The sequence below is a fragment of the Eptatretus burgeri genome, chromosome 18 (genome assembly GCF_056783735.1).
Source record: "Eptatretus burgeri isolate ZD-2024b chromosome 18, Ebu_testis_v1, whole genome shotgun sequence".
NCBI classification, from domain to species: domain Eukaryota; kingdom Metazoa; phylum Chordata; class Myxini; order Myxiniformes; family Myxinidae; genus Eptatretus; species Eptatretus burgeri.
In genome coordinates, this window is record NC_140978.1 from 11206741 (window position 1) to 11234151 (window position 27411).

General features: G+C 47.7%; 2 protein-coding genes across 9 annotated transcripts in view; one reads left to right on the forward strand and one right to left on the reverse strand.

Moving 5' to 3' along the window:
* LIAS (lipoic acid synthetase) overlaps nt 1-21768 on the reverse strand; it is a 37828-nt gene extending 16060 nt beyond the window's left edge. For 2 of the 4 annotated variants that reach the window (XM_085863723.1, XM_085863720.1), the window contains exons 1-7: nt 21514-21753; nt 18203-18348; nt 16596-16689; nt 16379-16459; nt 15947-16103; nt 15232-15289; nt 14455-14583 (exon numbers count right to left, since the gene is read on the reverse strand). In XM_085863723.1, coding sequence (XP_085719849.1) covers nt 14455-14583; nt 15232-15289; nt 15947-16103; nt 16379-16459; nt 16596-16689; nt 18203-18348; nt 21514-21576 — 728 coding nt within the window. In that variant the 5' untranslated portion in view covers nt 21577-21753. Of the gene's footprint in view, nt 1-14454; nt 14584-15231; nt 15290-15946; nt 16104-16378; nt 16460-16595; nt 16690-18202; nt 18349-21513 lie in introns of all 4 variants that reach the window. The other 2 variants (XM_085863721.1, XM_085863722.1) reach the window with 2 other exon arrangements.
* Nucleotides 21769-23404: 1636 nt separating this feature from the next.
* The window catches only part of LOC147008577 (phosphatidylinositol-3,5-bisphosphate 3-phosphatase MTMR2-like), a 114886-nt gene continuing 110879 nt past the window's right edge, over nt 23405-27411 (forward strand). For 2 of the 5 annotated variants that reach the window (XM_085864042.1, XM_085864041.1), the window contains exon 1: nt 23413-23733. The gene's annotated coding sequence lies outside the window, so the exon portion shown is untranslated. Of the gene's footprint in view, nt 23734-27411 lie in introns of all 5 variants that reach the window. The other 3 variants (XM_085864044.1, XM_085864043.1, XM_085864040.1) reach the window with 3 other exon arrangements.

Consider the following 27411-nt stretch of genomic DNA (forward strand, 5'->3'; position numbering starts at 1 on the left):
GGCCTCGAAAGGTTTATCTGTTTCAGGTCTGCCTGGGGGCGGATTTGCTGCGTCGTGCTGCTGTGCTTCTCCAGTAGCTCGCTTTCACGCATTATATGATGTGATGTGCTGTTATACTTCGCCGTTTTCATTTTATTTGCATGATTATTATACCGAGGTTCTTCGTGTTGTCTATGCTTCTTATAATACTGATCATTTAATAATCATACTTTTAGGAGGGAGGAGTGTGGTGTAGCCATGCCCACGGGGAGGGGCATGATGATGATGCATGATGGGTGTGATGGTGGAGGAGTGGCCGTGGGGGTTCGGCAAGGGATATGAGGTGTGCACGCCGTCTGAGGCGTCGTAGTAATGCTGGAGTCGGCCGGCTCGTGAGTGTACCGCGTACGGAATAAAGGAGAGCCGCAGGCACAGTACGCCCGCGCTCGCACTCGTGCAACACAGCCCGGCTCGACTGTTCCTCCGCTTCGTGTCTGCCTGCTAAGCATCTCCCAATTCAGTACAGTACAAGCACGATCCTGTTTGTTTCGTGATGACATTTTATGGACCTCAATGATCGCATTATAACAGGGCCACACTGTCGTTGTTTATCATTATGAGGTATTATGTACTGTACAGTGTACATAATTGTATGTGCTATTTTTATACGAGGCTCCATCACTCGGCGATAGGAATTTTTCAGTTACATTTAAAAAAAAAAAAAAAATTTCCAGAGCTGGCAGATCTGTCGTATATGTGATCCGTCGTTGCCTGGAATGTCGTTAAGTGGCGCATGACTGTATATATAGGAATATGAGGTCTGACAATAAGTTTCCAGGATTAAAGCAATAGAAAATTTTATTGTAAACACACTAATAATGTTTAGTGGTCGCCTTCAAAGTCAATACATCTATACATCTAAAGACCCTGGGAGTCTATACACATTTTCCAACGTTGCTGCCATGCTTCAAAGCACTCTTGGAAGTAGTGGTCTAAAAGGCCATTTAGTTCATTGGTCATGGCCCTCTGGGTCTCTTCTACTGATGCAAAGCACATTCATTTCATTGGAGTTTTCGGTCTTGAAAACAAGAAGAAGAAAAAAAAAAAAAGATAAAAATATATCACATGGCACCAATAAAGTCCGGAGAGTCGGGAGGATGTTCTATCACAGGGATTTGTTTTGCTGCCAAGAATTGCTTTACAAAGAGGGTCATGTGTGCAAGAGCATTGTCGTGATGGAGAATCCACTTGTTTGGCATGAGCTCTGGTCTGACGTGCAAAACACGTTTTATTTTCTCAAACTTTCCAAAAGTTAATGGTAAAATGCTTGGTTCACTGTTTATCCTGGAGGAACAAACTCGTCGTGGTACACCGAGAGACCCAGGTTTTGTCTCCTGTTGCGATTTTGTTAAAAAGATCGCAATCTTCTGACTTAATGCGTTCTGGCAGGTCAGAACAAACCTGGAACATCCCTTCTTTTATGTTTGTTGCTCAGGTTCTTTGGCACCATCTTGATGCACACCTTTCTCATGTTGAGTTTTTCGGTTAAAATTAACCTCTCTGCTCAAGTTCAACTGGTCCACAATCAATCTGACTATCACACGTCGGACCAACATTCTCTCCCTTTCAATATTTTTGTCCGCTTTGGCAATCGATGGGCGTCCTACCCGCACATAATCATTCACGTCCATTCTCCCTTCCGCAAACCTCTTGGCCCACACACAGACGTGATCTTGACATTGTGTCTTCCCGTACACCAGCTTCAACTTGTCAAAAATGTCCATGCCACTTTCATTTAGTTTTACCAAAAACTTCTCGTTCATCTTCAGAACATGACTGCAACACTTATAATTTTAACAAAACTCCAGTAGGGCTACAAAACACAACCAGTTGAGATAACAGCTAACACAGTACTGACAGGAAGATTAGAACGCATGTCCAATTATGATACCCAAGCCAGTGCTGCCACCTATCAAGAAAAAAAAACCAGTCCTGGAAGTTTATTGTCAGATCTCGTGTGTGTGTGTGTGTATACATTATATTGTTACGGTTCTATGAACCATATGAATACAAAGATACAGTTGTCCCGACGTCAGTTATTCCGTAAAGTATATATGTCGATAGAACCCCTCCTTGTGTTTTGTGGGAAATCAAAGGGGTGCGTTGTGATGTTTTTTTAGTTAGATTAATAAATCTTTATATCCCCTCCATTATGAACCACAGTACCTTCCTCTCGCATGGGCTGAACAAACGCTTGTTCGCCTACTCGCCCAACTGGCGACTCGCTGTTCGAGGCAAAATCTTCTTGCAGTAGTTCCTTTTCGGCAAGTTCGCACGTGTGGAGTGGGCGGGCTTCCCGGTATGGCCGAAACCTCGCCCAGAAAGGGCGGACCCATGGAAGCCCCGTCCAATCAAGGCAGACAGTGACGTCAGCTTCACCAAGGCCCCTCCCCGCTGAGGGAGATCTATAAATTACGAAGTATGCTGAGACAGTTGGTCGGTTGAGGAGCGTTGGGGGGCTGAGAGAGTCGGTTGAGGGGCGTTGGGAGGGGGGGCTGAGAGAGTCGGAGCATTCGTGCTGAGAGGGTGAGCTGGAATGCGGAGAGGGAGAGCGAGTAAGTTCGAAAGTGAGTCGTCTGGTGAGTTGGAAAGTGAGTCGTCTTGGGAGTGAGCTGGAAACCCTGATCCCTGCCTCGGACTCCGCTCTACTCGACCTGGGCTCTTTCGCAGACACGGTCTCCACGCGAGCGGCCGTGGACCGAGCCGCACGACCATTGGCAGGTGCCGCACCACGGAGCATCCCTTCCCTCCAACGTTCAGGTACCCGAGAGAACTGCGATCTCAGCTCACCTCCCTCACTGGCTGCAAAAGGTCCTTTGCAAACGTCTGGGTTCCTTTTCGTCTGAGTGTGTGGCGCCATCTTTAAGTAGAACTGCATAAGTGTTTTTCGTTGATCATTGTAAATCTTGCCTGTTGTATTCCCGCGAAAGTCTGCTCTGTGTCTTTCTTTTGTAAGTGTTTGTAAATAAATTATTGGAGAAATGTTTCCAGTTCGTTTCTGTCTTTTCCTTCATTGGTCCAGCATGGTTCGGGTCTGAGGTTAGCCGGGTCTTTATCCCCGATATTCTGTTCATTCCAGCCGGTACGTCCTTGGTAGTTCCGCTCGGCTGCATCTGATCCGGAAAGGTGGTTGGTAGTTGGTAGAGTGATCCGGATCGGGCAAGGCGTACCGAGGGCGTGGTTCCCCAGTAGATGACACCACGTGGTTAATTAGGTAAATTGGTTCGAGACAAAAACACCCTACGCTACGCGGTGGAGGTGTTGGCGTCCACGGTCGGTTAAGCGACCCGCTGCCTCACGGAATTATCTGTGAGCGACGGCCTACAATTCCGGGGAGTTTGGTGGGAGACGACGTAAACTTCCCCCACCTAGTGGTCGCTCTCGCCACCGGACCTCCGGCCTGCAACAATATATATATATATATATATATATATATATATATATATATTGTTGCGGTCTTCACGCCCGCCGGCGTGCGACGGCCACGTAACTCGAATCGCGGCACGTCGCCCACCGGACGGACAATCCAGTCGTGACCCTCTCGGACTAACGCCGGGAACCAGTCACGGGTGGACCTTTCGGTCTCACCGCGATCGAGCCAATCAGCCCCCGCGTGGGATAGGGTTGCTCGCCAAATTCGAACTACCTAAGTACCCACGCGGAGGGTAGACCGGGCGATCGCACCTCGCCGCAGGTCGACTTCGGACACGGGCCACTTAAGCGACCCGTTCCGTACTATCAGAATAACCGAGCGGTGTTATCGTCGACCTCGACGGTTCGATTAATTATCGGGCGTACTCAGCCCACTACCAACCCTTTACGTGAAGCAAGATGGGGGTTCAATGGGGAAAAAGACGAAGCGAAGCGGGAAACAGTTCAACAATAAAGCACATTTATTCGCGACGAACGGAAAGCACACAAATACAATTCCACCAAATGCACACAAAAAAAAGAAAACACTTCCATTTACACAAAAAGCAAACATAAAAGTGAAAACAGTGCAGAGCTAATACCGACTACCGAGCACACGGCAACACATATACAATTCTACTTCACAGACGGCGCCGACAACACATACCCAAAACCAAGGAAAAGAAATCCCCCAAGAATGAGGTAGGCCTGGGGCCGAGACCTGGTCGGGCCTACCCGTCTGGTGATGAGACGCGGAGCGGCGATGGCCCCGCAACCCGCGGGCCTCGTGGACAGTGCCTGGCTGGGGGTGGGAACGGGGCCCCCTTGGTCGCACTATCTCAGCGCGGGGGGAAACAGGAGGGGGTTGCTGATGCTCGGGGTATAGAGGATCTTTATTATATGCGACGAGCGTCTCCACCTCGGCCAGGTCGCGCTGTCGGCCTCCCTCGGGCGCGCAGCTCCTTGCACGACGCGAGCACCCCCTCGTCCGGTGTCGCCGCCTCTCCACAGCTCGTCCCCTCCGTTCCGACTTCAACGCACACGACGAGCAGCTCCACCGCCCGCGAAGTCTTGACTCTCTGTTCCGACTCCTTCGCCTCGTTCCGACTCCTTCGCCTCCGTTCTGCTGACTCTTTCTCGTTCCCGTTCTGCTGACTCTCTTCTGACTCCTTTGCGACTCCTTTCTTCCTCGTTCCGACTTTTACGACTCCTTTGACTGACGAACACCGTCCTTTTATCCCCCCCGTAACTTCGCCTTTGACCCCCTCCCTTTGACCTTTCACCTCGCTCCCCATTGGCCCGACAAAAAGTGGGCGTGAAGGCGTTTTGCTCCACAAACTTCCATATATCGATCGCCCTGGGGCGGGGCCACCCGCCCCTCGCTCACCGATTGGACGGCAAAAAGTGGGCGTGTGTCGTTTTCGATCCGTTTTTGAAGCAGAAAATCCGTGATTTTGTACACGCTGTTCAACGTGCGCCCTACACGAGTCCAGCATCGGTGCCCATGAGTGGCGCGAGATGACGGTGATGCGATGGTGGCGAGTTGTGACGGTAAAGGTCGTGGCGGTTGTGGTGAAGCGGTGGTTGTGGTCGGTGGTTGATGTTGTGGTTGTGATGGTGGCGATTGGTCCAAAATAAAGATAGTAAAAGAAAAACGGCTATCCTGAAGAGTCGCAGCTCGCATAAATGACATGTATTCCCACTAGACAACGGGTTTGGGCCTAACTACACATGCACTTACCGAGATACCTCACCTAAGGGACCTGAATGGTGGTTTGCGAATCTGGTAACCACAACACTACCCCTTCCCTTTTTACAGACTCGTCCCGAGTCGTCAAATTTTCGTGTGCCATCATGTGTAGTTTTCCCCTAGTACACTTTACCTACGGATCCCTGAGTGCGACATTCATGGTATTCGTGTCCCCAAAATAAATAACCTGAGGGCTGCGTAACTACCTAAACAAACTCACTCATACGGACGACTTAAATAAAATTGCCGGCGCTAAGACATACATGCCGGGGGCGCACTCATATTTACAGTACATCTTACCTTAACTTACAAATTTTACACTAAACCATGGCCCAGGATCATTGACTCTGCAAAAAGAAAGCAGTTAGCAGGGAGCCAGGCTGCCCGCATGCAGTCTCTGGCTCAAACAATGCAGGTGACAGGGAACGTGGCTGGCTGCTCACACGCAGTCCAAGGCCTTCCCTTTCGAACTGAACGCAGTGAACCACAACGGTGCATGGGCTGCACAACGCAGTCTCCGTGCCAGCTCAAGTGGCACACGCAATGAGCACAACGAATGGATGCATGAGCGGTTTGAACTGAATGCAGTGAACCACAACGGTGCATGGGCTGCACAAACGCAGTCTCCGTGCCAGCTCAAGTGGCACACGCAATGAGCACAACGAATGGATGCATGGACACAAACACGGTGCACGGGCCGCCACTGCAGGCCCGTGTTGTAGCTGCCAACAGGGCAGTTCTTGCAGCTTGCAAACTGTTGCTTTCAGATCCTGGCGCACATGGAAACGAACAGGGGGGGGGCGGCAAAGCAAAAATTGAACGGGGGCTGGTGAACAGGGGCAGTGGGCATGGCATGGCAAAGGCAGCAGGCAAACACAGCCCGCAGAAGAAGGCCGCTGCAGGCAAACACAGCCGGCAGATGAACTGGCCGGCACAGGCCTTGAAGAAAAAACAGCCAGCAGATGAACTGGCCGGCACAGGCCTTGAAGCAAACACGGCCAGCCGATGGCACAGGCCTTGCAGCAAAACAACAGCTGCCGATGAAGTTGGCCGGCCTCCGCCTTGAAGCAAAACACGGCCAGCCGATGAAGTTGGCCAGCTCTTGCCGTTCAGTGGAGGTTGGTGGAGGGAGTGCGGTGGTGCTGGCCACTTGGAAGGCGGGCTTGGACCTACCTACCTGTCTCCCTCCCACCTATCGCCTTTGCCTGTCACTGTACATACCCACTCCCTTAATTTGTCCAAACCCCAATTTAGCCCCAACTTATTTATTTATTTATTTATTTATTTTTACTTTTATGTTTACTTCCCCTCTATAAATCGTCCCCTAACCCCCTTTATCGTCCTTGTTCGGCTAACCTATCCTGTCACCTAGCCTACTCCCAACCCCTACGTTCCCTTCCCGGAGGGGAATAAGGGAGAGCTAGCGTCCTGTGTCGAGGCCCAACGAAGCCTCAGAATGGCCTCCCCAGAGTTCGGCGATCTATAACCAAAGTGGGTCCAGCGGCCCACAACGAGAGCGAGGGGATGGATGGTGCGGAGGGGTACATCTCCTAATCTACCCTAACCATTTAACAGTTAAACTACCCCGGGGCTTTCAACAAGCGCCTCTCGCTTAAACTATTGGTTCTAACAACCCAGATTCCCGTCGCCTGTGTTGGTGTCCTCACAATTTCGGGCCTCGCCCCCCAATTTTCTCTCCGTGCCCTCACACGGTCTCCTGGCTGGGACACGTGGCTCCCTTTGGCAGGCACGACCCTCTGCCGAATCTCCCGCTATGGCACCCCGGGCACTACACTGCCTCCGAGCCTACCAGCTCCCTAACACCGGGAGTGCCCCCATGGCACCTCCCCTGAAACGCACACGTGGCAGGCCGGCCTCCCGGGCCCCTTTCCGAGGGTCACCCGTGCCCACAACACTGCCCACGCGGCTAATGGCGCCCCGGGCCCCCGCACCAAGCAGGCGCACCCGTGCCCACTACTCTATCCCGGCCCCCATGGGCCGATGGCCTACCGCGGCCGACTAGCCTGGTGCCCGGGGTACCCACTCAGCGATACTCACCTTTCGCAGCCACGCTCCCAAGCCTGTCAACAGGGCTCCTGCACCCCTCCAAATGGGTCTCGAGCCTACTTTCCCACCAACAACAAAACGACTTCCATTTTTCAATTTGACTAACCCAGCTAACTCACTTTACTCTGACCCCGGGGTCCCTTGGGCGGGAGTCACTCCTCCCCCCAATCACTCATCGCACCATGCATTCCCCAATTGCTCCATGCACACAGACCCGCTGGCCTCACTCACTCACCAAGCACATGCCTCACAACTCACCAACTCTTCAACACACACACCACTGAACTCTGCCATCCTTCTATCTGCACCCCCTAACTAACTCGTGCTCCCACGTCGTCCCTTAAACTATAGCACGTTCCATTTAACCTACGTAGCTAAGCTACGTCCCCTCTACACATTCATAAGTCTGTCCATGTCTCCAAATAAATCATTTTATTTCCCAACCTAAATCTGGCTACAATCCCTCTAACTAATCCATTCCACGGACTCCATGAGGACTTACCCCTGCCCCATGGAGTCGGTCTAACTAAGCTAACCCTTCCCCCTAACTAGTTTCCATCCTGTGCCCAGGATAAGGGGGTCTTCCACCCCTTTCCCAGGAATCCTGTACACCCGAAAGTGAGGCTTGCTTTTTCTTTTTTTTTTTTTTCCATGCGCAGCACCTGCGCGGCAACTCGCGCTCTTTGCACCTTGCAACTGCCCGTGACGTCATGCAGCTGCACGTGTTCCTCGTCCCTCCTTGGACGGGACCATCCGGCAGAGATACCCCTCCTGCCGGATTCCAACCCCACGTGCAGCCATGACGTCACCGTGCGCATAAAAAAACACAAGCCACACGTCTCGAGGGGTTCCCCACGCGAACACATGTGCTTTGCCCGTTGGAGCTTAACACACACGATCGCGTGGAGAACCCGTCCGGTCCAAATCCATTTACCTGCCTAACTTTGTCCGTCCGCGGGATCGGCAAATCCACCGCGTGCGTTTCCGGACCGGGACTTCACTCTCGCAAGCGAGCACGTGGCGGTCTCGTGCGTTGCACAGCACGAACCGCGTGCTCACTGCTGGGTGAACCCGGCACGGTCCTCGAAACAACCACAGCCGCTACTCGGCTTTCTCTCCTCTGTCGCCGTCGTCGTCTCCATTCAACCCACGCACACCTGCGTGTTACGACGCACACAGTCCACACCATCACATTCACACGGGGAGACGCGGCTGCGTGCTCCCGCATGCCAACCGACATCTCCCTCACATACCGCTCTCTCACACACACGGTCTCCCTGGCACACAGCGACCTTGCACACGGCCGTTCACTCACGCGTGCCTCACTACTCACACAAACCATACTACTCACACGTGGTGCTCCATTCACTCGCGCGGGGGCACTCACCCGCGGTGCCTCACCCACACACGCGAGGGCACTCAACCGCTGTGCCTCATCCACACACCGTGCCTCACTCATACACGCGGGGGAACTCACCCGCGGTACCTCACTCATACACGCGGTCTCTTCCACACAACGTCCCTCACTCATACACGCGGGGGCACTTAACCGCGGTGCCTCATCCACACACGCGGGGGCACTCACCCGCGGTTCCTCACTCATACTCCGTGCCTCATCCACACACGGCGTGCTGGGAAGCACGTACTCCGGCACCATCGCCACCACACCACTTACACGTGGTGCCTCACTCATACTGGCCGTTTCACTCACACACACGGCCTCACTCACACACGGTGCGCTGGGAAGCACACACTCCGGCACCATCGCCACCACACCACTCACACGTGGTGCCTCACTCATACTGGCCGTTTCACTCACACACACGGCCTCACTCACACACGGTGCGCTGGGAAGCACACACTCCGGCACCATCGCCACCACACCACTCACACACGGGGTCGCTTCCACACACGGGGACGCACTCACGCCTTGCACCACACACACAGGGACAACTACACTGGGGATTCGTGTCCCCACAAGGGTCTCCGGGGCCTCTACACCCCCCAAGCTCTCAGTGCACCTGTCCACAGCACTCGTCCCCTCAACCTCGCAAAGCACGACCGAACTCACCTGGTCGTGACTCACCTCAAGGGGGCATTCTCCCTCCCCTCGTTCCTGGAGGAGGCCATCCAGGTGCTCGCACTGGGTCTCTACCCAGTCCGCCAGCTCACCCCCATTGTCCTCCACTACCTCTGTGTGTGTGTGTGCGTCACTTACCCCGTCTTCCTCGTGTAGTCTCTCCTCTATGGTTCCCTTCCCGGCTACCGTCACTGCCAACTCTTCACCCTTTACCTCCCTTGTCTCAACTATTATTTCCGTTGTCGTCACCTCGTGTCTCGTCTCACACGTTTTGGTCTCCCCATTTAATTTTTCCCTTTCGGTCATCGTCACGACCCTCGCCCAACACGTTCCACGAATTATTTTTTCACCCGCCTCCACCGCGGGCCTGTCAGCCGTTGCACCCCTTCCAGCTCGTTTGTTCCGACACGTGGAGTCGCCATTTTAAGTTCCCTGCTCACGGCCTTCATGCCCGCCTGCAGGCTTCGGCCCATGTTCTGCGTCTCACCCCGTAGTTCTTTCATTTCTTCCTTCATGTTCTGTGTATTCGCATCCATCGTCGTTTTCACTTCATTTGTATTTGTATCCATCTTTTCATCCATTTTTTGTGTATTCGCATCCATCTTTTCGTTCATGCCTTTCATTTCGTTTTTATTTCATTTGTCATTGCCGCCAGCATGGCGCATAGCTGGGCCACGTCGGGTGCACTCAGCTGAGCCGTTTCAGCAAGGGTTTTGGTGGAGAGGGGGGGGGAGGTGTCATACACTGCGGCCGCTGCCGCACCCATTTCAGGTTCTGGGTTTAGTTGGGCGAGTCCGTGTTCCTGCACAATCAACATTTCCTGCACGGGGATTCCATCCTGGACCATGGACTCTACATTATTACACATATACATTTCTAATACCCCCGGCTCCCGCTCGCCTTGAGACGCCATCTTGCTTCTCGTGAAGGGTTAATTTGCTCGCTCGTAATTTGGAGGGAATCGGGGGTCGCTTCTCTCACCCCTGGACCGATTCCCGTGAATTTCGCTGGAGACAGGAGAGCCCGTTTTCCTGTTCTCCGATACCAGTGCCGCGAGGAGGGCGATGAGTTTGTATCCCACTCCTGACACCAGTGTTGCGGTCTTCACGCCCGCCGGCGTGCGACGGCCACGTAACTCGAATCGCGGCACGTCGCCCACCGGACGGACAATCCAGTCGTGACCCTCTCGGACTAACGCCGGGAACCAGTCACGGGTGGACCTTTCGGTCTCACCGCGATCGAGCCAATCAGCCCCCGCGTGGGATAGGGTTGCTCGCCAAATTCGAACTACCTAAGTACCCACGCGGAGGGTAGACCGGGCGATCGCACCTCGCCGCAGGTCGACTTCGGACACGGGCCACTTAAGCGACCCGTTCCGTACTATCAGAATAACCGAGCGGTGTTATCGTCGACCTCGACGGTTCGATTAATTATCGGGCGTATTCAGCCCACTACCAACCCTTTACGTGAAGCAAGATGGGGGTTCAATGGGGAAAAAGACGAAGCGAAGCGGGAAACAGTTCAACAATAAAGCACATTTATTCGCGACGAACGGAAAGCACACAAATACAATTCCACCAAATGCACACAAAAAAAAGAAAACACTTCCATTTACACAAAAAGCAAACATAAAAGTGAAAACAGTGCAGAGCTAATACCGACTACCGAGCACACGGCAACACTTATACAATTCTACTTCACAGACGGCGCCGACAACACATACCCAAAACCAAGGAAAAGAAATCCCCCAAGAATGAGGTAGGCCTGGGGCCGAGACCTGGTCGGGCCTACCCGTCTGGTGATGAGACGCGGAGCGGCGATGGCCCCGCAACCCGCGGGCCTCGTGGACAGTGCCTGGCTGGGGGTGGGAACGGGGCCCCCTTGGTCGCACTATCTCAGCGCGGGGGGAAACAGGAGGGGGTTGCTGATGCTCGGGGTATAGAGGATCTTTATTATATGCGACGAGCGTCTCCACCTCGGCCAGGTCGCGCTGTCGGCCTCCCTCGGGCGCGCAGCTCCTTGCACGACGCGAGCACCCCCTCGTCCGGTGTCGCCGCCTCTCCACAGCTCGTCCCCTCCGTTCCGACTTCAACGCACACGACGAGCAGCTCCACCGCCCGCGAAGTCTTGACTCTCTGTTCCGACTCCTTCGCCTCGTTCCGACTCCTTCGCCTCCGTTCTGCTGACTCTTTCTCGTTCCCGTTCTGCTGACTCTCTTCTGACTCCTTTGCGACTCCCTTCTTCCTCGTTCCGACTTTTACGACTCCTTTGACTGACGAACACCGTCCTTTTATCCCCCCGTAACTTCGCCTTTGACCCCTCCCCTTTTACCTTTCACCTCGCTCCCCATTGGCCCGACAAAAAGTGGGCGTGAAGGCTTTTTGATCCACAAATTTGCATATATCGATCGCCCTGGGGGCGGGGCCACCCGCCCTTCGCTCACCGATTGGACGGCAAAAAGTGGGCGTGTGTCGTTTTCGATCCGTTTTTGAAGCAGAAAATCCGTGATTTTGTACACGCTGTTCAACGTGCGCCCTACACGAGTCCAGCATCGGTGCCCATGAGTGGCGCGAGATGACGGTGATGCGATGGTGGCGAGTTGTGACGGTAAAGGTCGTGGCGGTTGTGGTGAAGCGGTGGTTGTGGTCGGTGGTTGATGTTGTGGTTGTGATGGTGGCGATTGGTCCAAAATAAAGATAGTAAAAGAAAAACGGCTATCCTGAAGAGTCGCAGCTCGCATAAATGACATGTATTCCCACTAGACAACGGGTTTGGGCCTAACTACACATGCACTTACCGAGATACCTCACCTAAGGGACCTGAATGGTGGTTTGCGAATCTGGTAACCACAACAATATATATATATTGTTGTGGGCCTGGGGTCTGTGGCGAGAACGACCACAAGGTGGGGAAAGCTTGCGTCGTCTCCCACCAAACTCCCCGGAATTGTCGGGTGTCACTCGGATCACTCCGCGAGCCGGCGGGTCATTTAACCGACCGTGGTCGCTAATACTTCAACCGCGTGGCATAGGGTTATTTTGTCTAGATACAATGTAGCTAAGTAACCACGCGGTCTCGGCTACTGGGGATACATGCCCTCGGAACGCCTGGCCGAACCGGATTCACTCTACAGGCAGCGGTAAAATTACACCTACTGACTACCACTCTGCCACCTACCTTTCCGGCTCGGATGCAGTCGAGCGGGCCTGGCCAGGACATCCCGGCTACAATTGTCCGATTACCGGGGATAAAACCCCACCTAAAAACTCAGATCCGAACCATGCTGGACCAATTCAAGAAAGGACAGAAACGAACTGGGGACATTTCTAACAAGTTTTATTTACAGTAAAAGACAAAGGCAAGAATTAACACGAATATGCAAGCATTATTTACAATGTTCCAAAAACACTTATTCAGTTCTACTTAAAGACGGGCCCACATGCATTCACACGTACACACAAATGAAAAGAAGCCCAGATTTCTTTATTGGACCCTCACAGCTGAGGAGAGAGACAAGCTGGGGTCAGAGTTTGGTTGGGTACCTGGCCGTCGGAGAAAGGGGGTACTCTGTGCTGTGGCACCTGACAATGGTCGTTGGTTTGGTCCCTAGTCACACGTGTGGGACTTGAGGTTTGTGGCGGAGCTCAGGTGGTGAGTAGCGGGGTCCACGGAGAGGGGGTCGGGGTTGCTCTTTCCTTCCTTGTAGAGGGCCAGCAGAGACACGTTCGCCACCTCGACGAACTTCGTAACAGCAAAAACCCCTTTTGTGATAGCAAAAACCCTCCAAAACTGTCCGAAAAGACCCCCCCAAAAACTCTACAAGACCCCAAAAAGACCCCTGCCTCAGAGAGTGCTCGGGAATTTATGTACCTCCTTCAGCGGGGAGGGGCCTTGGTGAACACACCTCGCTGTCCGCCTTTGATTGGACAAGGTCCCACGGCATACCTTTCCGGGGCGGGGCCTTGGCCCCTGCCAGGAAAACCCAGCCACTCTTCTACGCGGGTTCATACTTGACGAGTAACAGTATCAATGTTGCAAAGGTTGTCGTGAAAGAGTTACAACGTTCGTGGGAGCCGAGAAACCGGAACCACGAGATCTTGCCTTGGCACGTCAGGGTGCGAGAATGCAGCTGGCTGGTGGTGGATCGTGATGGGCCGAGTGGTCATGCAGATGGCATGGTTGTTAGATGGCTTGTTGGAGGGTTTGTTGGATGTAAAGATTTAATAACCTAACTAAAAAGAAATCGCAATGCACGCCTTTGTTTCTCCCACTAGACAAAAGGAAGGGGATCTTACTACACACATACTTAACTGACTTTTGGGACATCTGTATGTTGAATGCAAATGGTTTCCAGATCCGTAACACGATATATATATATATATATATATAAATATAAATATAAATATAAATATATATATATAAATATAAATATAAATATAAATATAAATATAAATATAAATATAAATATAAATATAAATATAAATATAAATATAAATATAAATATAAATATATATATATATATATATATATATATATATATATATATATATATATATATATATATATATATATATATATAACCGGGCGTAGTGGCGTGCGCCTGTAATCCGGCTACTTGGGTTGGAGGATCGCTTGAGGATGGGAGCTCTGTGCTGCGCCTCACTATGAGAGGGTGTAGGGCAGCCCAGAATCATGGCGAAACCCAATCCTTATCCTTGTGTCGCAAGAGGCGACCAGGGTTGTGTCAGGAACGGCATCCGGCGTAAAACCTGTGCCAAATCAGTATGCGGATCATAACGGACGATTCGCTGTGGCAACCCCTACTGGGAGCAGCCGAAAGAAGAACATATATATATATATATATATATATATATATATATATATATATATATATATATATATATATATATATATATATATATAGTCATTGCTCTTATGATCACCGAGGGTAGTTGACAATGTGCATGAATCTAACCTTTGACTCCAAAATGAAATTTACACAGTTTCATCTTATGTCCCACTCCCCCCCTGCCCCCCCCCCTCTCCAATGCTAAATCATGCTAATGAAGAAAATTCAGAGTCCAAATATGTGGTACAAAGTACAGACCTTTGCAGTGCCCGAACAGTCTCGACATTATGAGCGAAAACGTCAAGTCCTGAGTTCACCACAGTCTCCACAGAAGAAAGGGAACCTCGGAAGTCTGGTGCTAAGCATTCCACCAGAAGTTCAGCCTTCCTAGGAGGTACACATTGATGGGTGAGAGACTGCAGCAGTACAGTGCTCGATGCTTGGAACATTCATTAACAGAAATTTTTTGAACCCACAATGCCTTTGGTAACTTTCATTTTGTCAGTAATTAAAACATTATAAATAGTGCCCTGTCCAATCTTTCTTTGTACATACCACTAATCAGATGCAGACTTCAGGGGTGTTTTCCCCAGAATTTTTTTTCTTTTTAATCTTATCCAAGCCCAAAGATTGTCCTTAAGCTAAATGAAATGATGCAAGCACCATGTACAGCAGTGTAAAAGGGGACAAAAGGAGATGTAATACCCATAAACAGTTGAGAAAATTGGCTTTTTACAAGCAAGATCATGCATTTTGCACCATCAAACGAACAAATCAAATCACCGACAGTCAAAATGTAAAGTGGCAAATATCACGATTACAGTAAGAATGTTCTCCAGTCATTCACTAGAGGTAGCTGCTCTCCCATCACTTCACAGGGAGAGCATGACCTCCAGCGAGTAATTTCTCATTGTTGTTGCAAAGCTATTAAATTTGCCACGCATATCACGATTGCCATCTTAGCCAATCCTGAATGTGTATAGAGCTTGATATGTTAAAGTGAATTCAGGGAAAACCCTGAGAATATCTACTTACATGTCCTTCAGGATTCTGATGGTCTTTGCAATGTGCTCAGCCCCTCCATCAACCAAATCTGTAGGACAAGCCAAAAGTTGTCACAAACCAAGTAAACAGTAGAGCTTTACATAAGCTATCCCACATTGAAAATTCCCAACTTTCCAACAGTGAGAGTGAGAGTAAGGTGGAGCCATTGCAATTCACTCTTGGAATGAAAATTGTATTCACAAGTCAATGAAAGCTTTGCCGATTCACTGAATGCTCAAGGTTGTATACGAGTTCCCTTACAAGGAAATTCAATGCAGGAGGAGGCATTAGGCCCATCATGCCTGCACAATGGTCGCCAACCTGTGGCCATTTGTCCATGCTCTATCCTTTTTAAATGCTGAGCGTCAAGCGAGGAGCAGCACATACTGTTTTTAAAGTCTTTGGTACGACTCGGCCAGGATCGGGTTCAAACCGCGGCCATCCCAGACTCAGAGTGGACGCTCTAACCATTACACCAAGTCTGGTACCTTGTCCTCTATTAATGTTAAAAACAAACTAACTTTGAAATGCAGAGAATCAAGGCAACCTCATTCACTGTACAATACAGCATAAATTGCAACCTTTACTGGTAGACATTACCCCCAAAAAATGTTCGTGCATCATAGCTCTTCAATACACACAACTGAAACTATACAAGCCATTTGATAGACCCAAGTATGTTAATTTCATAGGTATCCCTCTTTACCATCTCTGTCAACTGAGGTGAGTACCACATAGTCTAGGTCCCAAGCTGCAATGGCCTTTGCCGTGTTCAGCGGCTCATTGGGGTCCAGGGGTGGAGGCTTCCTCGACGTTTTCACCGAACAGAAGAGGCAGCCCCGTGTGCACGTATCTCCCATGAGCTGCAATGGGGAGGTTCATATTTGCACCTTCATCTAAACCACCAACTTCTGAAAGCCTAACCATCTTACATGTTATTAGAAACAAACAAGGTAATACACATTGTAACAAAAATTAGTTTGTTCGACACAGGCCCCTATGTTGTTGAAAGAAATAACTACATTTGAACTTGATGGTTTATATATACTTGTCAGCATGCAATGCCAGAGATGTCAAACGAGCACATTTGTTCTGTGCAGAATGATAAAAGACTCGGTTGCTTTGTTTCCGCCGTTACCATGATTGTAGCTGTGGCTGTGCCATGTTCACCACCTCCCCAGCATTCACCAATGTTTGGGCAACGAGCTTCTTCGCACACCTGAAATGAAACGACAGATAAACACTTTTTCATTTCTCTCCCATTATAACTGGATGTTAAATCCCTCTTTCCACAAATCAGAACAATTTAATAAAAATTTGAGACATGTAAGAAGCTTACACAATGCTCAGCATACCGTGTGCAAGTTGAGGTCTCGCAAACTGTTCTTCAATCGGTTGTAATTTTTTCCCAAGGGAATTTCAGTTTTCAACCATGGTGGTAGCCTTAATCTACAACAATTAGTAAGCAAAGGTGCAGAGAATGACAATAAGTACAACAGAATAGCTAAAAAGCAACAATTTTTTTTTTTTAAATGATGTAATATAGTGATACTGAATGAGATTATGATGTGTATGTGGATATGGTAACATACATGTCCTTCACAAGTAAGTATAGAGAAACAAACATCACCCAGACACATGTACATATACTGTTGTGGGCCGGGGTTCGGCGGCGATAAACGACCACCAGGGGGAGCAGTGGAGCCGTCTCCCACCGAACACCCGGAATTTAGGTCGTGACTCCCGGACAACTCCGAAAGGTCACGGGTCACTTAAAGGACCGTGGTCGCCAATATTTTGACGGTGTGAGGTAGGGTCCACTTGTCTATTCCAATTTACCTCTACTCACGCCGTCTAACTACCGGGGAAGCCACACCCTCGGCCGACTTTGTCCGAATCGAGTCGCTGTTACCGACTCGGATCCGGTGGAACCGAGCGGAAGTTACCAAAGCCACGCCGGACCAAATGAACAATTTACGGCACAAATGGCCTCCCTAATTCTCAATAAGCACCGTGCTAAGCCAATGAAAGAAAGCACAGACAACGAGCTGGTACATTTAACAATTGGGGTTTATTTATAATAATCAGGAGGGAGACAGAGCAGACTTAATCACGAATATAATATGCAACGTACAGTGAGCGAAAAACACTTAACAATTCTACTTACAGACAGGGCCCACAGACACACACACACACACACACACACACACACACACACACACACACACACACACACACACACACACACACACACACACACACACACACACACACACACACACACACACAAGAAATGGACCCCGTGGGTCTTTATTTTTTTCTTTCAGCTCAGAGGGAAGGCGAGCTGAGGGCAAGAGCCTATGCTTGCACCTGTCCACCTCGTGCGGTCTGGTCAAGCTTGTCCGGTGGCGGGATTTGAACCCACCGCCACAACGCAGCACCAGGGACGAGGGAAAGAGCAACGGATGCCAGCCAGTACGAAGGCGGACGAGGCAACCGGCGATCAAGCCCGAAAGAGCTTCCCCTGATCAGGCGACACCAGGCGAGGCAGACCCAGATCGCTAGACAGAACGCGCCGATCACTCAGCCTCTCTTGAGGAGGAAGGGATTTCCTCGCCACTCCCTTTCCACGGTAGGCGGGGCAACTCCCACCTTTCTGGGGCGGAGTCGGAGCTGAGGCGATTGTAGCTCTGCCTCCCTCCTCACCTTTGGCCACGTGCGTAATGGCCACGGTGGAGCGAGGCGACGGTCCGCTGTTGTTGTTGTTGTAGTTGATAAAAACCTAACTCAAAAAATAAACCCTCAGCGCACACATGAAATTCCCTTTAGACACAGGGGATAGATTCTAACTATACACATACTTATCGAAATAACTGAACTGCGGGGGCTGCTGACCGTTTGTGTGCACAAGGCTTCCAAATCGGTAACAATACAAGGTATGTTGTTTAAAATATTACAGTACCTTTCTCCCTTGCCACGTTTCAAATTGCCCTTGTATTCCTCCCAAGAGCTTCGATCAGCGAGATCCCCAGATATAAAGTCTTGAAGGTTTAACCCGTCATCTGGAACTGCACGGCCTTTCTGTGCTTCACCCAGTCCTGCTTGCTGCTTGGGGTTAAACAAAGGAAGGGATTTATTTAAAATGCTGAATAAAATAAACAAGCAAGTTAAATGATCGTCCATCAAATTTCATCACGACAAGCAAACTCCAAAAAAATTGTGAAATCGGATTATAGTTTTGTGGTACAAAAAAAAAATAAACTTCCAAGTTATTCAAATCGACAAAATGACGTCAAAGTTTGGCAACGGACCTGAGTTTACATTTTGATTAACTCAGGACATTAAGACTTGCACTCAGCCTGTTGGGACTTAATTACATAAATACTGTAAAGCATATTTAAGTTCAGTATAACAAAAAAGAAACAGCTATAAACCATCACCCTGGTGTTTCACAGGCAGGGCAATCAATGTTTGTTCCGTTCACCGGAGGACGTTCGAGGACCCCCATCTACCGAAGCAAGTTTAAATGGCATGTACCATGTACGTTTGTACATTGTCTACCGACGTCATTCCAATTTATGTAAAAGTAAACCACCTCCTTACACCATGTCCCATCAAGTTGGGGGTTGGCATCTCATAAGGATGTGCTCAAATTGGTCTTTCATGAACCGCCTTGCCAGGCCTGACGTTTGATTGAAGTTGGTAGGAATTTATAATTTGTTCAGGGTGTGGGTGATAACTCGTCAACGACTTAATGTCTGCCAACTAATGCCAGCAATCGAGATAGCAAACCTAAAAGTCAATCCGAGGGACAGTGTGCTTTGTGATGCAATGCCCCATCAGAGGAGAACCAATCTGACAGTTTATAGTCTGCCCACGAATTTGAACCTCGACTAGGCACAGCTCAGAGATAAGTGCACTGACCTCTGCATCAACCCATCAGAAATCCATAAGACAGAGCAGTACTCCCTTTAACTACAGGTGAACACCTTGTAGGTCGAGTGTGACCACTCCTTGGCTTTTTTTTTCACAAGATCTTGGCTATTCGTTGTTCACCTTGGCATATAGGTTTTCTATCATCATCGCTTTTCCAAAACCTTGTGAATTCTTGGCTTTTTTATTGCCTCACATTGGCATTTATGAAAATGTGAAGTGGTCACACTGCGTAGGTTGTCAGAGGTTCGGAATTGCCAAGGGAAAACGTGGCACCATGGAGAATGCATGCTCAGTCTGTGGCTGATTTTGTAATCCATCTTTAACGTCTTCCCAAGGGTGGTCATGGTGAATGGTCAGGCTACTAGAAGTTCAAGAGACCGAACCTACTCCAGTGGTTGACGAGAGAGAGAGAGAGAGAGAGAGAGAGAGAGAGAGAGAGAGAGAGAGAGAGAGAGAGAGAGAGATAGAGATAGAGAGAGAGAGAGATATAGAGAGAGAGAGAGAGAGATATAGAGAGAGAGTTATAGAGCTAGAGAGAGAGAGAGCGAGAGAAAGAGAGAGGGAGAGAGAGAGAGAGAGAGAGAGAGAGAGAGAGAGAGAGAGAGAGAGAGAGAGAGAGAGAGAGAGAGAGAGAGAGAGAGAGAGAGAGAGAGAGAGAGAGAGAGAGAGAGAGAGAGAGAGAGAGAGAGAGAGAGAGAGAGAGAGAGAGAGAGAGAGAGAGAGAGAGAGAGAGAGAGAGAGAGAGAGAGAGAGAGAGAGAGAGAGAGAGAGAGAGAGAGAGAGAGAGAGAGAGAGAGAGAGAGAGAGAGAGAGAGAGAGAGAGAGAGAGAGAGAGAGAGAGAGAGAGAGAGAGAGAGAGAGAGAGAGAGAGAGAGAGAGAGAGAGAGAGAGAGAGAGAGAGAGAGAGAGAGAGAGAGAGAGAGAGAGAGAGAGAGAGAGAGAGAGAGAGAGAGAGAGAGAGAGAGAGAGAGAGAGAGAGAGAGATATAGAGATAGAGAGAGATAGAGAGAGAGATATAGAGATAGAGAGAGATAGAGAGAGAGATATAGAGATAGAGAGAGATAGAGATAGAGATAGAGATAGAGATAGAGATAGAGATAGAGATAGAGATAGAGATAGAGATAGAGATAGAGATAGAGATAGAGATAGAGATAGAGATAGAGATAGAGATAGAGATAGAGATAGAGATAGAGATAGAGATAGAGATAGAGATAGAGATAGAGATAGAGAGATAGAGATAGAGATAGAGATATAGAGAGATAGAGAGAGATAGAGAGAGAGAGAGAGAGAGAGAGAGAGAGAGATATATATATATATATAGAGAGAGAGAGAGAGAGAGAGAGAGAGAGAGAGAGAGAGAGAGAGAGAGAGAGAGAGAGAGAGAGAGAGAGAGAGAGAGAGAGAGAGAGAGAGAGAGAGAGAGAGAGAGAGAGAGAGAGAGAGAGAGAGAGAGAGAGAGAGAGAGAGAGAGAGAGAGAGAGAGAGAGAGAGAGAGAGAGAGAGAGAGAGAGAGAGAGAGAGAGAGAGAGAGAGAGAGAGAGAGAGAGAGAGAGAGAGAGAGAGAGAGAGAGAGAGAGAGAGAGAGAGAGAGAGAGAGAGAGATGGATGGATGGATGGGTTCGTTTGACGACCATTCTGGAACATCAGGGCAAGTTTTTTTCAGACCATGATTGAAGGACATGTTCCACTTCGCAAACACTCACTGAATAAGTTCCCGATCAGCAGAGAAGGAATGGTTGCAGCTCGTCTGTCTGTCTGTCTGTCTGTCTGTCTGTCTGTCTGTCTGTCTGTCTGTCTGCCTGTCACTGGGGTTGGGGGACTGGGTGACACAATGTGGTGTCATGGACAAAACGACAGAGACAGGGTTGTTCAAAGCATCGCAGAATGTTTGCGTTAAGTGAAACAGAGTTAATTGGTACAAACGAACCATCAAACAAACAAGCCAGGCTGAACAATTGACATTTTGTATCCCACCGATAGGCTGGATCTGGATTCGGACCTGAACCAAAAACCGAATCAGCTTGTTCTTGCCACATGCTCAACTCACCTACCGAGTTTTATCAAAACTCGTCCACAACGTTTTGAAATTCGTGCCGTTTATGGTTTTTTGGCCTCATCTCTCAACGGTATCCCGATCCGGATCTTCACCACAATCTAATCGGTTCATCCTCGTCACACACCCAACGTGTCCACCAATTTCCGTCCGAATCCGTGCACAACCTTTTGAGACATTCTGCCCACAGACAGATAGACAGATAGAGAGATAACCTGGTTAAAACATGACCCGTCGACCTTCGGTGTTGCCGTTGGAGGTAATCATGAATGCGAGTTGCTTACAGAAGAGAGCCAAGCTGGACTGTGCAGAGGACGCAGTGACGAAGGGATGCGGCGAACGATCATGACAGGCACTTCATGTTCCTTTGAGAGGGGGAAGGAATTAATGTCGATCCACGAACAATCGATCGATTGATCGATTATTATTGACTGGAGCCTCGATCCACGAGCAAGACAAACTCACGCATCGAAGTCGAATTTCGAGATGACTAATTCCATCTCAGGTTGTTGTTGTTGTTGTTGTTTTTTTCCACATTTAAGGTTATTGTTGTTTTTTCTCATTCAAGGTTATTGTTGTTTTTCCCCATTTAAGGTTGTTGTTTTTTCCCCATTTAAGGTTGTTTTTTCCCCCGTTTAAGGTTGTTGTTGTTTTTCCCATTTAAGGTTGTTGTTGTTTTCGCATTCAAGATTGTTGTTGTTTCCCCCATTTAAGGTTGTTGTTTTCCCCATTTAAGGTTGTTGTTGTTTTTTCCCCCATTTAAGGATATTGTTGTTTTTTTTGCCATTTAAGGTTGTTGTTGTTTTTCCCATTGAAGGTTATTGTTTTTTCCCATTTAAGGTTGTTGTTTTTCCCATTGAAGGTTGTTGTTGTTTTTTACCCATTTAAGGTTGTTGTTTTTTCACATTTAAGGTTGTTGTTGTTTTTTCCCATTTAAGGTTGTTGTTTTTTCCCCCATTTAAGGTTATTGTTTTTTTGCCATTTAAGGTTGTTGTTGTTTTTCCCATTGAAGGTTGTTTTTCCCATTTAAGGTTGTTGTTTTTCCCATTGAAGGTTGTTGTTGTTTTTTACCCCATTTAAGGTTGTTGTTGTTTTTTCACATTTAAGGTTGTTGTTGTTTTTTTCCCATTTAAGGTTGTTGTTTTTTCCCCCATTTAAGGTTATTGTTGTTTTTTGCCATTTAAGGTTCTTGTTGTTTTTCCCATTGAAGGTTGATGGTTTTTCCCATTTAAGGTTGTTGTTTTTCCCATTGAAGGTTGTTGTTGTTTTTTTCCCCATTTAAGGTTGTTGTTTTTTCACATTTAAGGTTGTTTTTCCCCATTTAAGGTTTTTGTTGTTTTTCCCGTATTCTGACCGTGGAGGATATTACCCACAAGAACATTACTTGTAGTAGCTTCTAACGCTTATTATTTAAACCAGCTTTCGTTAAGACCACATCGTGAAAAACGAAACGCGACTCGAAGCAAAAATGCGTACGACACCGCTACTGCGTACTACACCATCATGGTGACAAGAGAACGGCCAAAGAGTACATGATTTCAACAACTAGGAAGAAACAAACAACACGGCAATAGAAAGGAAAAACAAGTCACGTACATCGACTACAATGTAAATGTAGAGATTGGTATCCCATTTTGGGAATTCTGTCCATCTCGGCTGCGCAGATTCTGCTGTGTTCACGTTATCCAAATTCATACTCGTCTCGTGCGATTTCCCCATAATCCACCACAGCGTATTGTCAGAGTACAGTACAGCACAACATTAGCTATATCGTGCTGTGTGTGCTATACATTACTCGTTTTGTAAGCGTACAATAGATGCGAAGGAATGGAAAGATGAGATGACAATTTAAAACAAGTTAAAAACACTGCAGTAGACTATACCGCGTAGCTCACACACACACGTTAAACAGCAATGGCAAGATTAAAACAAGATTCAACCCGATTGATAAATAATAAATGTATAGAGGAAAAAAGGACATATGGGACAGTGAAGAAAACAATTGTTCAAATGAGAATAATTGTTTCGGAAGCACAGTTCTTTAAAATAACTCGCTCGTCGTGTGAAAAAAGATTGAATTTTTCGATTTGGGAAAGCTCGTTGTGGATCAGTGCCCGGTAAAACCAGGAGATTGGGATAGCTCGTTGTGGATCGGAGCTCGGTAAAGCCAGAAACGGATTAGATTGGGAAAGCACGTTGTGCATCGGTGCCCGGTAAAACCGGGAGATTGTGAAAGCTCGTTGTGGATCGGTGCCCGGTAAAACCAGGAACGGATTAACGGATTGGATTGGATTGGGAGGAAGGATTTGCCTTGTGTTCCTGAACCCTCCCTTTGCCTCTTCCTCCTTCGCTCGGCCATGGCCGCGCCCGTCCGTGGGAGGTTTTGTGTGTGTCAGGGAGCGGAAGAACGGAGCTTCGGTTAAGTGAAGCTGCTGTTTCTTCACCACTTTGGAGTAGTTACAAAACGAGTCTCGAGTGGACCGGAGCAAGGTCGAGGAAACTCGGTGAGTCCCGTGAGAAGTTGTTTCGGGGCCCCCGGTGGGTGGTGAAGTCGGACACTCCGCCATGGAGGCGACTGGTTCCGGTCACAGTTCGTGGGTTTGAAGAAGGTGTTGAGGCGGCGACTGAACCCCACACCTGGGCGTTGGTACCTGTCTTTGATTCCGAGTTGATGATGTGCATCAAGCTGAAGGGATTCTTCGAATCTCTGTCTTCTCTTCCTGATTCGATGGCGAAACTCATGTTGTGGACCCGGAGTTCGGAGAGCTTTTATGATTGAAGGGTTAAAGCTCGATGGGTGTGTGGTTCCAGTTGATGATCCGAACAGTCATTGACTCGGGCAGTTCGGTAAACTCAGGGAAGGAATTCATAATGTTCTCACACGTTTGTATTATGATGATGATCCGTTGGTATGATGATGATCGGTTTGTATGATAATGATGATCCGTTTGTATGATGATCCGTTTGTATGATGATCCGTTTGTATGATGATGATCCGTTGGTATGATGATGATCCGTTGGTATGATGATCCGTTGGTATGATGATGATGATCCGTTGGTATGATGATGGTCCGTTTGTATGATTATGATCCGTTTGTATGATTATGATCCGTTGGTATGATGATGGTCCGTTTGTATGATGATCCGTTGGTATGATTATGATCCGTTGGTATGATGATGGTCCGTTTGTATGATTATGATCCGTTGGTATGATGATGATGGTCCGTTTGTATGATGATCCGTTTGTATGATTATGATCCGTTGGTATGATGATGATCCGTTGGTATGATGATGATCCGTTGGTATGATGATCTGTTTGTATGATGATCCGTTGGGATGATGATGATGATCCGTTGGGATGATGATGATCCGTTGGGATGATGATGATGATCCGTTGGGATGATTATCCGTTGGTATGATGATTATGATGTGCCGTTTGTATGATGATGTTCCGTTTGTATGATGTTCCGTTGGTATGATGATGATGAGACGTTGGTATGATTATGATCCGTTTGTACGATGTTCCGTTTGTATGATGTTCCGTTTATATGATGTTCCGTTGGTATGATGATGATGATGAGACGTTGGTATGATTATGATCCGTTTGTACGATGTTCCGTTTGTATGATGTTCCGTTGGTATGATTATGATCCGTTGGTATGATGATCTGTTTGTATGATGATGATCCGTTTGTATGATGATCCGTTTGTATGATGATGTGCCGTTTGTATGATGATGATGATCCGTTGGGATGATTATCCGTTGGTATGATGATTATGATGTGCCGTTTGTATGATGATGTTCCGTTTGTATGATGTTCCGTTGGTATGATGATGATGATGAGACGTTGGTATGATTATGATCCGTTTGTACGATGATGTTCTGTTGGTACGATGATGATCCGTTTGTATGATTATGATCCGTTGGTATGATGATGTGCCGTTTGTATGATGATCCGTTGGTGTGATGGTGATTATGATGATCCATTGGTATGATTATGATCCGTTGGTATGATTATGATCCATTGGTATGATGATGAGACGTGTATGATGATGTTCCGTTTGTATGATGATGATGAGACGTTGGTATGATGATGATGATCCGTTGGTATGATTATGTGCCGTTTTTATGATTATGTGCCGTTTTTATGATTATGTGCCGTTTTTATGATGATCCATTTGTAGGATGATCCGTTGGTATGATTATGAGACGTTTATGATCCGTATGATGATCTGTTGGGATGATGATCCGTTGGTATGATGATGATCCATTGGTATGATTATGAGACGTTGGTATGATTATGATCCATTGGTATGATGAGACGTTTATGATCCGTATGATGATCTGTTGGGATGATGATCCGTTGGTATGATGATCCATTGGTATGATACGTTGGTATGATGATGAGACGTTTATGATCCGTATGATGATCTGTTGGTATGATGTGCCGTTTGTATGATGATATTCCGTTGGTATGATGTAGCCGTTTGTATGATGATCCGTTTGTATGATGATGAGTCGTTTGTATGATGATCCATTTGTATGATGTGCCGTTTGTATGATGAGCCGTATAAACGTACACCTTTACACAGCGTTGGTGCTGCGGAAGCAGTTTATTGGTGACGGTTATGCTCTATTTTTGCCACTGCCTTCCCAACAGTTAGTCTGGGCAGGAATTTGTCATTTGTTCAGGGTGCCGGTGATCGCTCGCTTGTTCTTTGCGAAGGCCGCCGTGAGATCTTTAAGGTCAACCACCAAACTAATGCTGGCAGATGACACGCTCAGTTTAACATCCATCCATGCTTCGGCCTGCCTGAGAAACACCAGGATGGTAGTTTATAGCTGGGTCGAGATGAGAACCCAGCCAGACAGTTCAGTGGCATGTGCACCAATTAGCCCATCCTGCCATCCTCATGTTGGTGTAATGTTTTACACTCGGCATCACCATGTTTTTTTTTTTTTTTTTTTTTTTACGATCAGCATCACCTCGGCACAGCACAAATGATTGACTTGGAACAGACACTCTCTATTCCATTTCTCTTGTGTCGTACATCCGAGTTTTATAAAGTCTGGTTTGGTAATGGGAAGCATAGCAGGAGGATTACAGAAAACTATAACTGCGTTCGGTAAAGCCAAAGCTGTTTTGTTTCTTATGCACCAAACCATCCACTTGTAATGATGTTTTTATTCGATTTTTAAAGCTTATAACTTTATCGATGTGCATTGAAAATTCTCTAAATGCACCTGTCTTTATTTATAAATTTTTTAATGGCGTAGTATTCAATCGTGTTCTCTAAAGCTGTTGGGTTGTTTTGCCAGGTGTATTTTGTCAAAAATAAAGCCATTTCCGTAACCCCTGTTTGTCTGAGAGCAGGATATCTCAAAAAAAGTTGTTGACTGTTTCGGACGAAACAAGATGGACAGGTTGGGTGTGTGACAAGGATGAAGTGATCAGATTTTGATGAATATACGGATCTGGCCTATCAGTGGGAAACAAAACGTAAACTGTTCAACCTGGCGGCGGTATGCGCTCCACCGAGTGTCGTTCTAGTTTAACACTGAAAGCAGAGCGATGTTAAAATTGTCACCAATTGTTTGGAATTGGAAAAGATAAAGTAATGAATGCCCAGTTCGTGTCCTTTCTAAATCGTAATCGGGGAAAGAAAAGCTGGATATTTCACATGTCAGCCGATGCTGCATATTGCAGTGATCCAAGGATGAATTTATTTATTTATTATTTTTGATGCATATGATCTTCCATTGGTCTGAGGATGAATTTATTTATTTGGTGTTCAAGAGTACAGTAAATGTAAGTGCTGCATTTAATGTTCTCTACAAGCTTGTCGAGTCACCTGCATGGTTTGTTCACAAAGCAATGATGTTGTAAATGCATTTTGGGTTGGCCTGTTGGTGTTCCCATCTCACACCTCTGATTTGTGATCCAAAGGACCCAGGTTCAAATCCCACATGTTTGTCCATCGTACACGAATGTGCTTACAAGTGATTCACATAGAAGTACACTGATGTCTACTAATGTGTCTTTGTCCTGAATGTGATGTATGCATAAGCTCCTCCTAAAATTAAATAAGAGGTAAGAAAGGTGAAAAAAGATTTTTAAAATTTTTTTTATTTTAAGAGATCAGTAGGTTATAATATGAAAGTGTTGAGTCCATAGTGGGACC